We start from the raw sequence: 13,249 nt of genomic DNA, 5'->3' as shown, positions 1-13,249 counted from the left end.
AGCACTTCACACGCATTATCTAGTTGTAATCCTTATAACAGCCCTGTAAGACAAGACAGTATTGTTATCTCCTATATTGCAGACTAAGTTTGGGAGAGTGTAGCTTGCCAAAGGCCACATAGTGAGTTCAGGGCAAGGTTGAGATTCAAATTGGGAACTTCCTGGCTTACAGCTCAGTATCTTTAAAACAAACAAATCTTTCATTTCAAGAAAAGAGTTGACGTTCTTATAAATTCGCTTATCTTCCAGAAAACATGGCAATGGTGAATTGAAAATCCTTTCTTAACTTACATACATGTAAACAGTAAAGGCATTACTTAATAGTCTTGGATACTGTGCTCACTTATCACTTAAGACCAAACTAGATGGGATGTAGAAATATGTATTTGGATATTCCAATCTGTTATCTCAAGAAAGGAGTTGGGGAGCAGTTGTGATGGAGAAACTAAATTGGTGTAGGGCTGTGGCATTGGAGGACATGCGGTTTCAAATCTTTCTGCTGATCTAAATTCCTCCCCCTGTTCCCCCATGATACTTGTTTCACTAGGGAAAACATACACATGCACACACACACACACACACACACACACATCTATATATGTATGCAAATATGGTAATTTTGGGTAAACAGTGGTCTATTGGGGAAACCTTGCAGGAGAGGGTTAACCTGGTCCATTGCTTACTGCTTTTGTGGTGTGTGGTTTTTTTCAGGGAAAAAATTAGGGTGTCCTTTTCACGCAACTCCCAAGTTCCTCTGGCTTGGTCCTTGAGTCCATACATCTTCCATTTGCCCTTGACTTTCAAGCCCAATCCTCTTCTTCTTCAGGTTGGAAATGACACTGAAGCTGAAGACAACATAAAAATAATGCCCTAGGGCTTCCTAGGCCTTCAGTGTGTGTTTGTGTGGATCTCAAAAGGGAAAGGAAAGAGTTTCTTCTCCATAGATATGTGTTAAACCACTGTCTCTTTTTCTTGTTCTTTTTAAAGCACAACCTCAGCGTTTGCCACAACCAAATGCTTCACCACTGGAAAAGTGTAAGGAAGAAACAGGCAAAATACAAATACAAAATGGCCATACTGGGCTGAATAATGCAAGTGGGATGCACAATGGAGTCAAGTGTGGGGCACCAGATAACAGAAAGTTCTCGGCACCTGTTTCCCAAAAAATGCACAGAAAAATTCAGTCCAGCTTGTCTGTCAACAGTGGAAGCAGCAAGAAGAGCTCTGCATACTCTCACAAGCCAGGCTCTTCACCCGAAGGTAAGCTGAAACCTTATAAGTAAACTGAACACAGAATAACCAAAAGCCATTCCCGCTAATAATTACACAATCAGCTAAAAATAATTGAAGAGCACGAGTCGTGCTCCAGAAGCAAATAGAAATCATTACAATAAAATACAAGTTACTTCCCCAAAGGAAAAGATTAAGTATTTGAAGGAAATTGAAATGAGAGATTTCCTGCTTTCAAAACATTTGTGCACCTCACTGTTGATCATATCTGTAGATGGAGAATCTCTGAATTGCTGTTTGGCAATGCCATCACATATACAACATGGAGGGGAAATGATTTGACTTGGGACAGGGAAGGGGAACCTGATGAGCTCCAGGTATTATAGACTCCAGTTGTCCCTGACCATTTACTATGCTGGTTGAGGCTCGTGGAAGTAGAAACTCAACAACGAGCTGGAATTCACTGGAACTCAGTTCCAGCGCCTCTCAAGTGAGCGCCATTGCCATTATAAGAGAACAAGGGAGGCATCCATTTGCGAGTCTGGAATCTGCTTGTAGCTCCGGAACTTTCTATAGATCTGTGCGTAAGCTGAGGCTTTGCAGGGTGCACCACAAGTGACTTTAGTCACCTGTTGCAGAGCCTCACACCCCATGCCATTGGCCTTACCCCTCAACAAGCGATCTTGCAGGTCCAGTAGAGGCTCATACTACAGAATCACCCCTCTGCTTAAGAGCTGATGAGCAGATGGGTGGATCCTGGTGTGTGTGATGCGACCAGTTGCTTTCCTTAAAAAAAAAAAGCCACTGCGGAGCCTCAGCACCACCCCCACCCTTGATTGCCTACTCCCCATAGCAACTGTGATCCTGCAGGGTCCAGGTGATTCCCCCCTGCCGCTGCCCTCAACAAGTGATCCTGCGGGGTCCAGGAGAGGCTCCACAACTGGATTTCCTTAAGGAAAGCTAGTTGTGGAACCTCACACCCCCAGGATCACCCACTCCCCATAACAGCTGTGATCCTGCAAGTTCTAGGTGAGGCTACGCAAAAGGCTTTCCTCAAAGAAAGCTGTTTGTGGAGCATCATCCCCACCCTGTTGGATCAGTCCTGGGCTGGAGGTTGGGTAGGTGATGTTCCACAAGTAGCTTTCCATTAGGAAAGCTACTTATGGAGCATTACACAGACCGCAGGATAAATTATTCTGCTTATCAACTCAGAGGTGGGATCCCGGTTTTTAACTTTCATTTCAGACTGCAGTTCCCACTGGTGTGAATGAAATTTAGAATGCCATGGGAGTATGCAGGTCCTGCAGTATAAAAGGCACACAATAAAACAAAACACAAATTAACCCCATGGGTGAATGCATCCAGGTTCCTCACCCCTCTCTTAAGAGATTAGCGAATACTTCAGTATGTGTATTGGCATGCTTTTTGTCAATGAAATTTTGTCATTGAAAATTGTATAATACATTTCTGAGCAGCCTGTATGTGCTGTCCAAAAGGTATTCAAAACCTAGGCCAGTGCTTACATTACCACCATACTGCTATAAAGCCAATACATAATTTGCACATACGAATGGTTTTCACTTATTTCTCCTCACTGTACAGTGCATGTCCGTTAAGTAAACATATTTCATTTCTGTGTGTGTTGCTGACCACAATTACTCTAATGGCCCCATGGTTCCTAAGCCTATTTTAAACCTGCTGCTCTCCTATTCATGACACTGCGATCAGCAGACTTTGCTTTATCTGTTAAAACAGAAACTGGTAGATTCTCCTGTTTTTTTGTTGGTAGTCAGACACCAATTCATGTCAGGTATCTGTCTCACTGTGCTTTAGGGAGTCAGTTAAGAGAGGTTTAAAGGCCCAAACGCGCCTGTTTAGAGATACAGAATATGAAGTGTTTGCATTGTTACAGACTAATTCCTGTGAAGTAGGATAAGAGGCTGAAACAGAAGGGTAGAGCAAAGCAGGAAATACATTTTGGACCCAATCAGCAACTGCTCTGTGTTAGAAAGTGTCCAGGTGAATTTTAACAAGCTTAAATGAGGACTTTGTAGACTTTTCTCCCCAATTTCTTTTGCATATCAGTTTATAATTTTACATGGTCTGATTATGGTCCAAGCTGCTGCTTTGTCTTTTACCAGTCATTCCTGACTTAGCCATGGCTAACGTGCTTGGGCTTATAATCCATGCAGTCCTGAGCTGTGTTTAGTTTTAGGAAGTATCCCCTGGCTGTATTAGCACACTGTTTGGTGGAATGAAAAATCAGGAACAGAGGCCAAATAGAGTCTCTTATACAGACATGAAAATGTATTTCAAGAAGTAATTCCTGGCAGTTTCTTGGAACCTAGATTTCCATAGATGAATAGCTGTTTACGTCTAATACATACAGATGTTTTTACACTGCTGTTACACGTCTTCTAAATTTTACCAGTTTGTAGGGGCTTACTTTGTCAAAGCCATGATTTCACTTAGCACTACTAGTCTTCATAAATCAATTCTTTCGTCTCTATACATTCAGAAATTCTGAACGGTGCAGTCCATCATAAACAGCACCATTTCATTTTGTAGATTGGAGACCACATTATTTAATGTTCCCTCATAGCATATTCCCTTTTCCCAAGTGTAGAAAGCTTGCCAGGGAGAATGCTCTAGCCTTATATTCGTCATTCTTGGAAATTCTTGGGACAGCTTTTATGCATTGGAGCTCCTAACTTGCAGCCTGAGATGTTGTAACTTAGGAAGCACCGTGCCATACAATATTTCCGAATATGTAGATTGGCTCTAATTTCTGTATGTTAAATGGAATATAATGTTGGGCTGTATAGCCTGTGATCAAAATCTCTTTAAATTTGGTGTTCTGTTAATGTAGGCTTTTGAAGGAGGAAAGAACACTGTTTGTCTCTGAACAGGTGTTAAATGTTACCATTGGAGGGTAAAAGTAACACTGCAAAGAAGGATGTTAAGTGTGACCCTGAAGGGGCATGAAGAGCCAGCCTGCTCTGGTTTGCGAAACCAAGTGTCCTACACACAAGTAATGCATGACTAGGACTCTCATTTGTTTAGAAACACCCAGTTTCAGTTCCTGACATTGATTCTCAGCTTCTGAAAGCTGTGCCATCTTATTTCCTGTACCAATCGCCTCTCTGAATTCTTTCGCTTCTGTGCCTACCTTCCTGCACCATGCCAGTCTGACCTTCTTGAATCCTTGCTTGCAGGGTTTCCTGCTTCCCCAGCACTCAACTGAACAATTTTAAGTTCCTCTTCCTCGCTTCTCTGGCAATATCCCCAAAGTGTCATCTGGCACATTCATTGGAGGATTGTGCTCCTGGATGCCAGACCACCTCATCTACTTCAGTTATTTTGTTTAGAAAACGTTGTTTTAGGTTGTACAGTGCATTTTTTAAAAAATACAGTGGTACCTCGGGTTACATATGCTTCAGGTTACAGACTCTTCAGGTTACAGACTCTGCTAACCCAGAAATAGTACCTCGGATTAAGAACTTTGCTTCAGGATGAGAACAGAAATCGTTCAGTAGCGGCATAGCGGCGGGAGGCCCCATTAGCTAAAGTGGTGCTTCAGGTTAAGAACAGTTTCAGGTTAAGAACGGACCTCCAGAACGAATTAAGTACGTAACCAGAGGTACCACTGTACAGGCTGCTGAGTTCCCCTTCTTTTTAATAGATGTCAAGATCCCTGTCAGCAATGTTTCTGTTGGGGCATATTTTTAATGTATATTTGTTTTTGGCTACTCCTTCCTGGCTTGAGCATTAATCTATTAACCCTTGCCACACTAGCTGCAGTTATTTCAAGCAAAGTGTTTAAAATTAGCTTAATTTTTGTGGCCAAGCTGTATTGTCATCTTGTGTATAGGAGGATGATGCAGTGGCTTAATTCAGCAAATTAAAACTGACACGGCTAGCATTTTTCTTTTTTAAAACTGCATCTCTGTTTGACCTACAGAAAAAAAAACGAGTTACAAACTACACCAGCATCTGTTTAAACCTGTATCTACCCCAGTCACTCATAAAGCAGGAGATCCAAATAAAGGGTGAATGGGTTGCACAGGTAGAGAATGTGGGGGCCAGCCTGCACGTTGTCCCCCCAAACCCCCACTTTTTCCTGTATGGGCTCACTTTTGGTATGGTAGCTTTGCTGAAGAAAAATGAGAGTCTGCTGTAGAGATAAGCCATGAACATGGCAAGGCCTGAGTATCTTCTAACTCCCATTTCTGATGTGATGTATACAGATCTGGATTTAAATAATAGATTTGCCTTTTTTTGTATCATTTGAGCTTTGGTTTTCTTTGGGTCCTGCCACAGTTGCATCCCAATTCTGAAAAATGTAATTTTATTTAAAAGGTCACATTTTAAGAGTACTGAATCTTGTGACCTACCTGCTATTGATCAGTTTCTGAACTGGTGGTGGTGGATTTTAATGGTGCCAGCTTATGGGCTAGTACACTGTCACTTGAGCATGTAGTTGTTGGTTTTTTTAATGAGGGTTAACTGTGCATAACAGAATGTTTGTGTTCTTAAATATGTTTGTAAAGGGAATTAGAAAAACATATATTTGAGTCATTATTTTTAATTTTTGAACATTTAATCAACGTACATAACATCCTAAGATGTTCTTGTTGGCTGTTTTGGCTGTGGCTTGACTTTTTAAATTGACATTCAGAGTTTGCCCTTGGCCTTCACCATGCCTATGTCTAGTGTCTATATAAGTCTTGTATCTCCTGCTGGGACTTCTGTTCCACTCTCTGCGGGGCCTTGAGTAAAGCCTTGTTGAGGACCTCAGCTGCCACTTTGATAGTGGTTTTACCCGTTTGATTCTTGCTGTGAGAGAACAGAGTGCTTACAGGTTTTCTTTGAATTTCCTGATCTCTCTCTGAATATAGCTGAAAAAAATCTGACCCAGGTCAGCATTTTGTAATTGAACATATTTGTCATAAAAGCCTTTTGTAAAGGTTTAGAAATTGGCCTGTCAGTTCCAAACATGGAATTGTTTATTGCTTAACAAAATTATTCAGTTTCTTATTAAGACCTCTTTCCTAAAGAATAGGAAGGTTGCCAATGTCACATCAGTTCTAAAAGTTGCATCTCTGAGGAAGCAAAAAAAAAAAAGGCCCATGATTGAGCTAATGTCTGTTCCAGATAAATTGGTGGGAAGTATTATTGAAAGTAGAATTTATAGTAAACATATAGAAGAACAAGCTCTTGCTGAGGAAGAATTAGTATGGCTTCTGATGAAGAGAAGTTCTTCCTTGCAAATAATCTTTTAGAATTCTTTGAGGGTCTCACCAAATATCCAGTATGATGATGATGATGTTGAGATATATATATACATATATATACACGCACACACATACACACGCACACACATATATACATACATATGAATGAACTTCCCAAAAGCTTTTCACAAAGTTTCTCACCAAAGACTCCTAAGTAAACCTTGCAGCAATGGAATTGGAGGAGTTGCCTTATGGATTGGTATCTGGTTAAGGAACTAGAAGCAGAGGGTACAGATAAACTTTGTACTTCTTCACAGCGCAGTGTAGTGAGAAGTGGGGTTCCCTCCAGGATTGTATCAGGATCAGCACTTCCTATTAATAAAGATCGGGTGCTGGGTATGAGAAGTAAAATAGCAAGTTGGTGGAATGGCACCAAGATTGTTCAGTATGGTGAAAACACTAGTTTACTATGAAGAGCTTCAGAACGATCTCTCCAAACTGAGCAACCAAAAAAAAGAAATGATGTTCACAAAATGTAAAGAGATGCACTTCAGTGCAGCCTCTTTCCCTCAACTTCATGAATATTGCTGATAATATATACACTAGTTGTTTAACTGCTGTATATACTTAGTTTTTAAAGCTGGGGATTGTTCATCTTTAGTCAACTTGGCATTTTGAATTGTTTATTGTTCTTCTCCTCTCTACCCATATCTCCCACAATAAAATGAAACATTATGCCTTGTATGGATGGATGGATTGCATTTGTAGCTTACCTTCTTTCTCCAATGAGCTCAATGTGGTATACATGGTTCTCTTCCCCTCCATTTTATTCTTACAACAACTAGTGAGGTGTAGATTAGGCTGAGAGATGTAGTGACTTAACCCAAAGTGCCCAGTGAGCTTCATGGCCAGGTGGGGATTTGAACTCTGGTCTCCCAGGCCGTAGTTTGACACTGTAGCCACTACACCACCACTGGTTCTGTGGTGTAGTTTAGTTTAAAATATGTAAGGGTGACTGTATGGATTTGCAACAACAGGTGCCTTATTCAGGATGACTAATGTGACCTTCCAGATATTTGGATCTCTAACTCCCATCAGCCAGCCATTGGACATCTTTGGTGGTGGGAGTTTTATTCTATCAGCATCTGGAGACCCACAGGTTAGCCATCTCTGGCCTATAAATAAAGGAAATCTGCATAGTCTATATAGCATAGAATGGTTGTACCCAGTTATTATAAATGTGTGGTTCTTACTACTTTTTAAAAATCCAAAATATTTACAATGTTTACAGTGTTTACAATGTAAATGTTTACAAAGAATTGGACCATTTTAGGGAACTACTGGATACTATTTGTTTCATTGTGTGCATGTGGGTACTGCCTTTATATTCTTGCTAAAAAGACACCCCACATACTGCTGTTAAAAGTGGCAGGGACAGCATTTGCATTGTTGGGAAAATAGATGCAGCAGATCATAAAATCAAATTAGTTGTGTGACTTTTTAGGCAGCTGGTAAGTAAGTTAGGACTAAAGCAGACTACGTACTGAATTGAAACTTCTTGAGGATAATGGTTCTGGTAGCTTTTTGGGTAAAATTGACCATAGTCTAGATGAACCATCACTATTCTTGTCCTGTGTATGTATGTATAACTCTCACTAGTCCCAGTCTAGTATGTCTGTGTCATTGCAGGTTGTAGTTCAAAACAATCTGGAGGGCACCAACTTGGGGAAGGCTATGTGTAAACAGACAAGAAGGCTATTTTGGATATGTAATCTTGAAATGGAATAGCAAAATATAGCCGCCTAACCCATGTTAACAGAATGTGCATAAAAGAAAACTTTTAAAAACAATTCACATTAATACCCAATCAGAATAATTATATTTTCACATTTTTCTGTGTAGTTGAGCATGCATAGACCACTTTAGCCATTGCTAATTATCTGAGAATGAAGTGTCTTTATTTAGACCAGTGCCTTATGTCTGTTTATGTAAATAGAATGCAATGGCTCTTTTCAGAGCTGAAAAGAAAGCAACTAGGGTTTTTTTAAAGTAGTTGTTCTGGATAGCCCCACAAACAGAATGATGTTCATTGTGGGTAGGTGTATGCAATGTTCTTTGCCTTTTTAAAGTTAGATTTCATTTTGAAAGCCTGGAAACTGAGCCAACAATTTTTTAAAAAAAAGTTGCATTACAGTAGCTATTTGTCTACATTCTTCTGCAGTCATTATCTTCATTTCGTTGACATTTTCTTTCTCTGTTTGAAAATATTTATTGCCCTTTAAATAGATTGAGAATTTCCTTAATCTATTTACAGACTAAACGATGATATACAATAACACAATAAGAGTATTTCATAAGAATAAATCACATCTGTGGCTGGAGTCTTCCGTAAGGGAAGGCTTGTATGAAACAGAAGGGTGTCAGCCATATGACTAAACTTGATTTTAAAGAATCAAGAAAGAATTTGTTGTGCTGTTTGTCTCTCTCCCTCTAAGCCTCTGTAAGAACCTGTTGAATGGAATAAATAAAGACCCCCTTTTTGATTTGCATCAAACTGCCCGGATGGAGGGGAAAAATAAGATACACTTATTTTTAAGTGTTGAAGCCAATGTAGCTGTTTGTTCCTCTCTGCCCATCCTTTACATTAAAAAAGGGAGGAAATTGTATTAGATTTATTCAAGTACAATCTCCATGACAACAAGCTAATTAATCCCCATCAATCTGGCTTTGGTCCTCTTCACTGAACTTGTACTCCCCAGCTTCACTTCACATGTCATATCTGCTGAGCTTTGGATGAAGGTCATTTACAGGTACATTTATTCTTCACATAAAGAATCCCATTTAATGCACCCAACCACTCTTCTTATTTTACCATCTAGCTTATTTAGTATAGCTCTTCCCCCTTTTTTGTTTCTCATAACCTCTTTTCATGCTACATTCAACCTATTTGCATATTTCTGACCATTGTGTGTAGGAATGAGCTAACAAATGCAAGTAATGCTACTTAAGCCAAGATGTTTATGTATTTCGAGGGCAAGCCTTTTAGCGCTTGTCTGTTCTTCCCAATAACCCTATTGTCACAATTCCTACACCAGTTTCTTCAATTAAAAAACACATTTTCATCATTTCAAGGGTGGGGGGCCGAATGCACAATTCTTCCCAGTCATTTATCAGATCTCCTTCCCTACTTCTCAAAATCAGCAAAGGGGACTGAAATTAATGTGAAATACTAAAACAATTAAAATGAAACACACAGCATGTAACTCTCAATACACTAATAAACAGAATCCACACGAAAAGTGCCACATTTAAAAGGCAACCAACACATAGCATGATGGGGAGCATCTAGCCCTCTAGATGTTGTTGACTTCCATCTCCCATCAGCCCTGTCCATTTTGGTTGAGGCTGATGGAAGTTGAAGGTCAATGACATCTGAAAGGCCACATGTTCTCTATAACATGTTTAAAGTCTGCTTTCCAGAGCAAAGTGCATTGTTTTCTTTAAGAAGAAGAAGGGAAAAATGAGAAATCCCATATACCATACCATACTACATCTGAAGTGAAGGATAATTCTAAAAGGTGGGAGCCAATAGAAAAGTCAATAAGGGTTTCACAGAGATCTTCGGTGGCTCATATTAAGAGATGTTCCCTGAAGGCCATCTTCAGATGCTTTAAAGAAGCTGCAACAGGAAGTTTCTGGTGTATTTTTATTTTGTTTTGTATTTTCTTATTTTATTTTTTTTGAAGCAAAGTGTTGTTTGTTTGTTTAAAGTGGCAATAGAGGAAGTATGAGTGGCTCATGCTTACTTTCTGTGAAGAGGGGAGAGTTGAGAATATCCTTGTGGGGAGGAGGATATGTGTACATTTTCATCCTCCTATACTTGACCTGAAAGTGGTAGAAGAACATCTGTAGTGGATCAATTTTTGGGCTCTACTTTCTGAGATGTTTGACAAAACAAGCACCTGCATATAGCTGACTTTGTAAATTCTGTAGGGTGACTGGTAGAATTAGGATTGCACTCCTGGGATTCTGTCCCATTGAACTCAGTGGGGATTACTTTTGAGTAGACAAGAACAAGTAGACAAGAACAGGATAGCAGTGTTAATGAATTAAAATATAAACCTTATTTCCACCCATTTTTGTTCAGTTGTCTGAACTGTTCACTACAAGACTGTAAGTTTAACTTGACACTATTTTATCTTAGTACAGTCTGGCTACCCAAAATCAAAAAGATTTGTTCACTTTATGTAGTTTAGAGGCTTGACTCTGCTGTCTTGCCTGTGTCAAATTTTATTTTTCAAGTACAGTAATGCCTGGATTGCTGGTCTCTCCTTCTCATGCATGCACACATGTTTCAAAGAACTGTGAACCTGATTCCATGAGCCCAAGAAGCTTTAGATTTATTTTTCTCAAATATCAGCCCCAACCCATCCAATATCACATAAAAAAACACTTTTTGAACGGTGGGAGTTTCAAAAACAGTTTGTGATACAGCTGAGAGCTCAACAGTTCAAAAGAAAAAAACCCTCAAAGTGTTCACTAGACTAGTGTTATGACCCTTTTATAAGCCCAAGCGTCTCAGATTCCTCAACCTCAATTTTTTTGAAGTTTGTGAAATAAACTAGATAATTAATTCCTGAAATTCTGAATTTTCTATAGAGTTTGATTTTGAAAGTGAATGGAATTTCCATTGCCTTTCCCCACCTATGCGCTAGCTTCTTATCCTGTCCACAGGATATCCTGTGGCTAAAAGACAGGATGGAATTCAGTGCAAAACAAGAAATTTAGAAGCTGCATTTCCCCTCACTGATTTTAAATTCAAAAACTTCTGTGTTCTATATCTTGTTGGCTGTCTTTTCGGTGGGTCTGATATCAGCTATAAAACTTGTCTTGAGACAAAGAAAGTGTTTGATGCAGAAAAGACATTAACGTTGGTGCAGGTGATGTTGTGACCTACAAAACCCTTTCCGTGGGCACTACCCATCTAAATGCAGAGTGGAGAATTTGGGCAGCCTTTGATAGAAGACAGTCCTTCCGATATCCAGGGTGGTTGTCTGCTGCTGATTTAATTACTAGATTAAACCCAAGATGAATCTCTGGATGGCTAAGACAGTAAAATGCGCATAGCTGTGTCTTAGAGCATTGCATTAAGTGCAATTAAAAAATGCATAGAACAGACTTGGGAACTGGTGTGAAAAATTACTAGAAATATATACATAAAAAATTCACTTGTGGGATAGTAGTATCTCTTTTAAAAGAGTGAAAGGGATGGATTCTATTCTGAGTGTGTAAATGCCACGTCCAGAAGAATACTGGTCTGGAAGAACCACCCTATCTCTCATTTTTCTCTGTTTGCTAGATGAAATTCACTTAGGGGTTGTATTTTGTAGCTTACTGGCTGAATAAGTCTCATCAAATGGAAGAACAATGTCAACACCTTGTTGACATGTTGGTCTATGCTAAAATTTGTTATAGACTGTGAATATATTGTTCCTCTCAGTGCTGAGCTGATGAAACCTTTGTGCAGCACAGAAGCAGAAATCAAGGAATGTGAGCTATGTATTGTGGGAAGAAAAAAAAGTAGCTTCAATTTGTATTGCTCTTCTTTAAAAAAAATATTTCAACCCAAGTGGGCATTTAGAATGCAATTTTAACTTTTTATTTCCTTTTATCTTTCCTCTCTCCCTCAACATGCTGTGCCACATTTCCAAAGATTGCTGTGTTCACTGTATCTTGTCCTGCTTGTTCTGCGAATTCGTCACCCTCTGTAGCCTTGTCCTGGGACAAGCGTCATGTGGGGTCTGCCCAGTAGAAGCCTGCTGTTGCTGCTGTGGAGAAGAAATGGGAGATGACTGCAACTGCCCGTGTGATATGGACTGTGGCATAATGGATGCCTGTTGTGAATCATCAGACTGTTTGGAAATTTGTATGGAATGCTGTGGGATTTGTTTCCCATCATGATAACTTTTTATCACTTTTTTCTGCTTTCTTAAAAAACATCAACAACGTAACTGGAGAGGGTTCAAGTTTTTGTGTGTTTCTCTGAAATAAAACAACAGCCGCTTTCAAAGGACACATTTAGACACACTTGCAGCAACCTGGTTTTCTGCACTGTTAACTTGATTTTATAAACAATTGTTGAAGAAAAGCAAACTCATAAGAACAAATGCTTGATGGTCTAATTTTCTGTAGTGGGTGGTTGACTGCGCAAAGACCTGCTCACGCAGGTAAAACAACCATTGGTGGTTGTTCCTGGATAAAGACAAAAGGGTTTTAGCCCTTTGTAGTTTCCTGTTGTGTGCAGGCAGGGGGTTGACAGAGTTTACCACCCCTTCACTAACAAACAAGTTACTAGAAGAGATAGAAAACAGCAGAGTTGGAACAAAGTAACAACAATTTCATGAGGGCTTTCCACTTAAGTGAATCTCTTGGTGGGAAATATTTGTAATGGGTTTTTTTTAAAAAAAATACTTTTTACTGTGTTTTTTGTTTTAACAGCAATGTGAACAAATATTTTATTTTCTCATCTGTAGATTTATATAATTTAAGTTTTATCTAAAGTGCATCACAAACAAACTGATTCATATTTTATAATACATATCTACTAAATAAACAACTCCAGTTGAGATCAGTGGTGCTTACTTTGCAGTAAGTACAATTGCAACTTTAAAGCGCTGTTCACCCCATCAAATTACTATACTATACAGTTGATTCACAACTTGCATGGAGGTTACATTCCAGGAAAAGTTGAAATCAGGTACATAGTCATGGAACCACACTTGTGT

The 13,249-nt window shown here is 39.3% G+C and overlaps 1 protein-coding gene across 5 annotated transcripts in view; it reads left to right on the top strand.

Annotated features, from left to right (window-relative positions):
• The window catches only part of MDFIC (MyoD family inhibitor domain containing), a 45,315-nt gene extending 32,380 nt beyond the window's left edge, over nt 1-12,935 (top strand). For all 5 annotated transcript variants that reach the window (XM_053407394.1, XM_053407397.1, XM_053407393.1 and 2 more), the window contains 2 exons: nt 988-1,260; nt 12,178-12,935. In XM_053407394.1, coding sequence (XP_053263369.1) covers nt 988-1,260; nt 12,178-12,425 — 521 coding nt within the window. In that variant the 3' untranslated portion in view covers nt 12,426-12,935. The remainder of the gene's footprint in view (nt 1-987; nt 1,261-12,177) is intronic.
• The last annotated feature ends 314 nt before the right edge of the window (nt 12,936-13,249 follow it).

Source organism: Podarcis raffonei, chromosome 10 (assembly GCF_027172205.1).
Source record: "Podarcis raffonei isolate rPodRaf1 chromosome 10, rPodRaf1.pri, whole genome shotgun sequence".
Lineage (NCBI taxonomy): Eukaryota > Metazoa > Chordata > Lepidosauria > Squamata > Lacertidae > Podarcis > Podarcis raffonei.
This window is presented reverse-complemented; position numbering and strand designations above follow the sequence as displayed.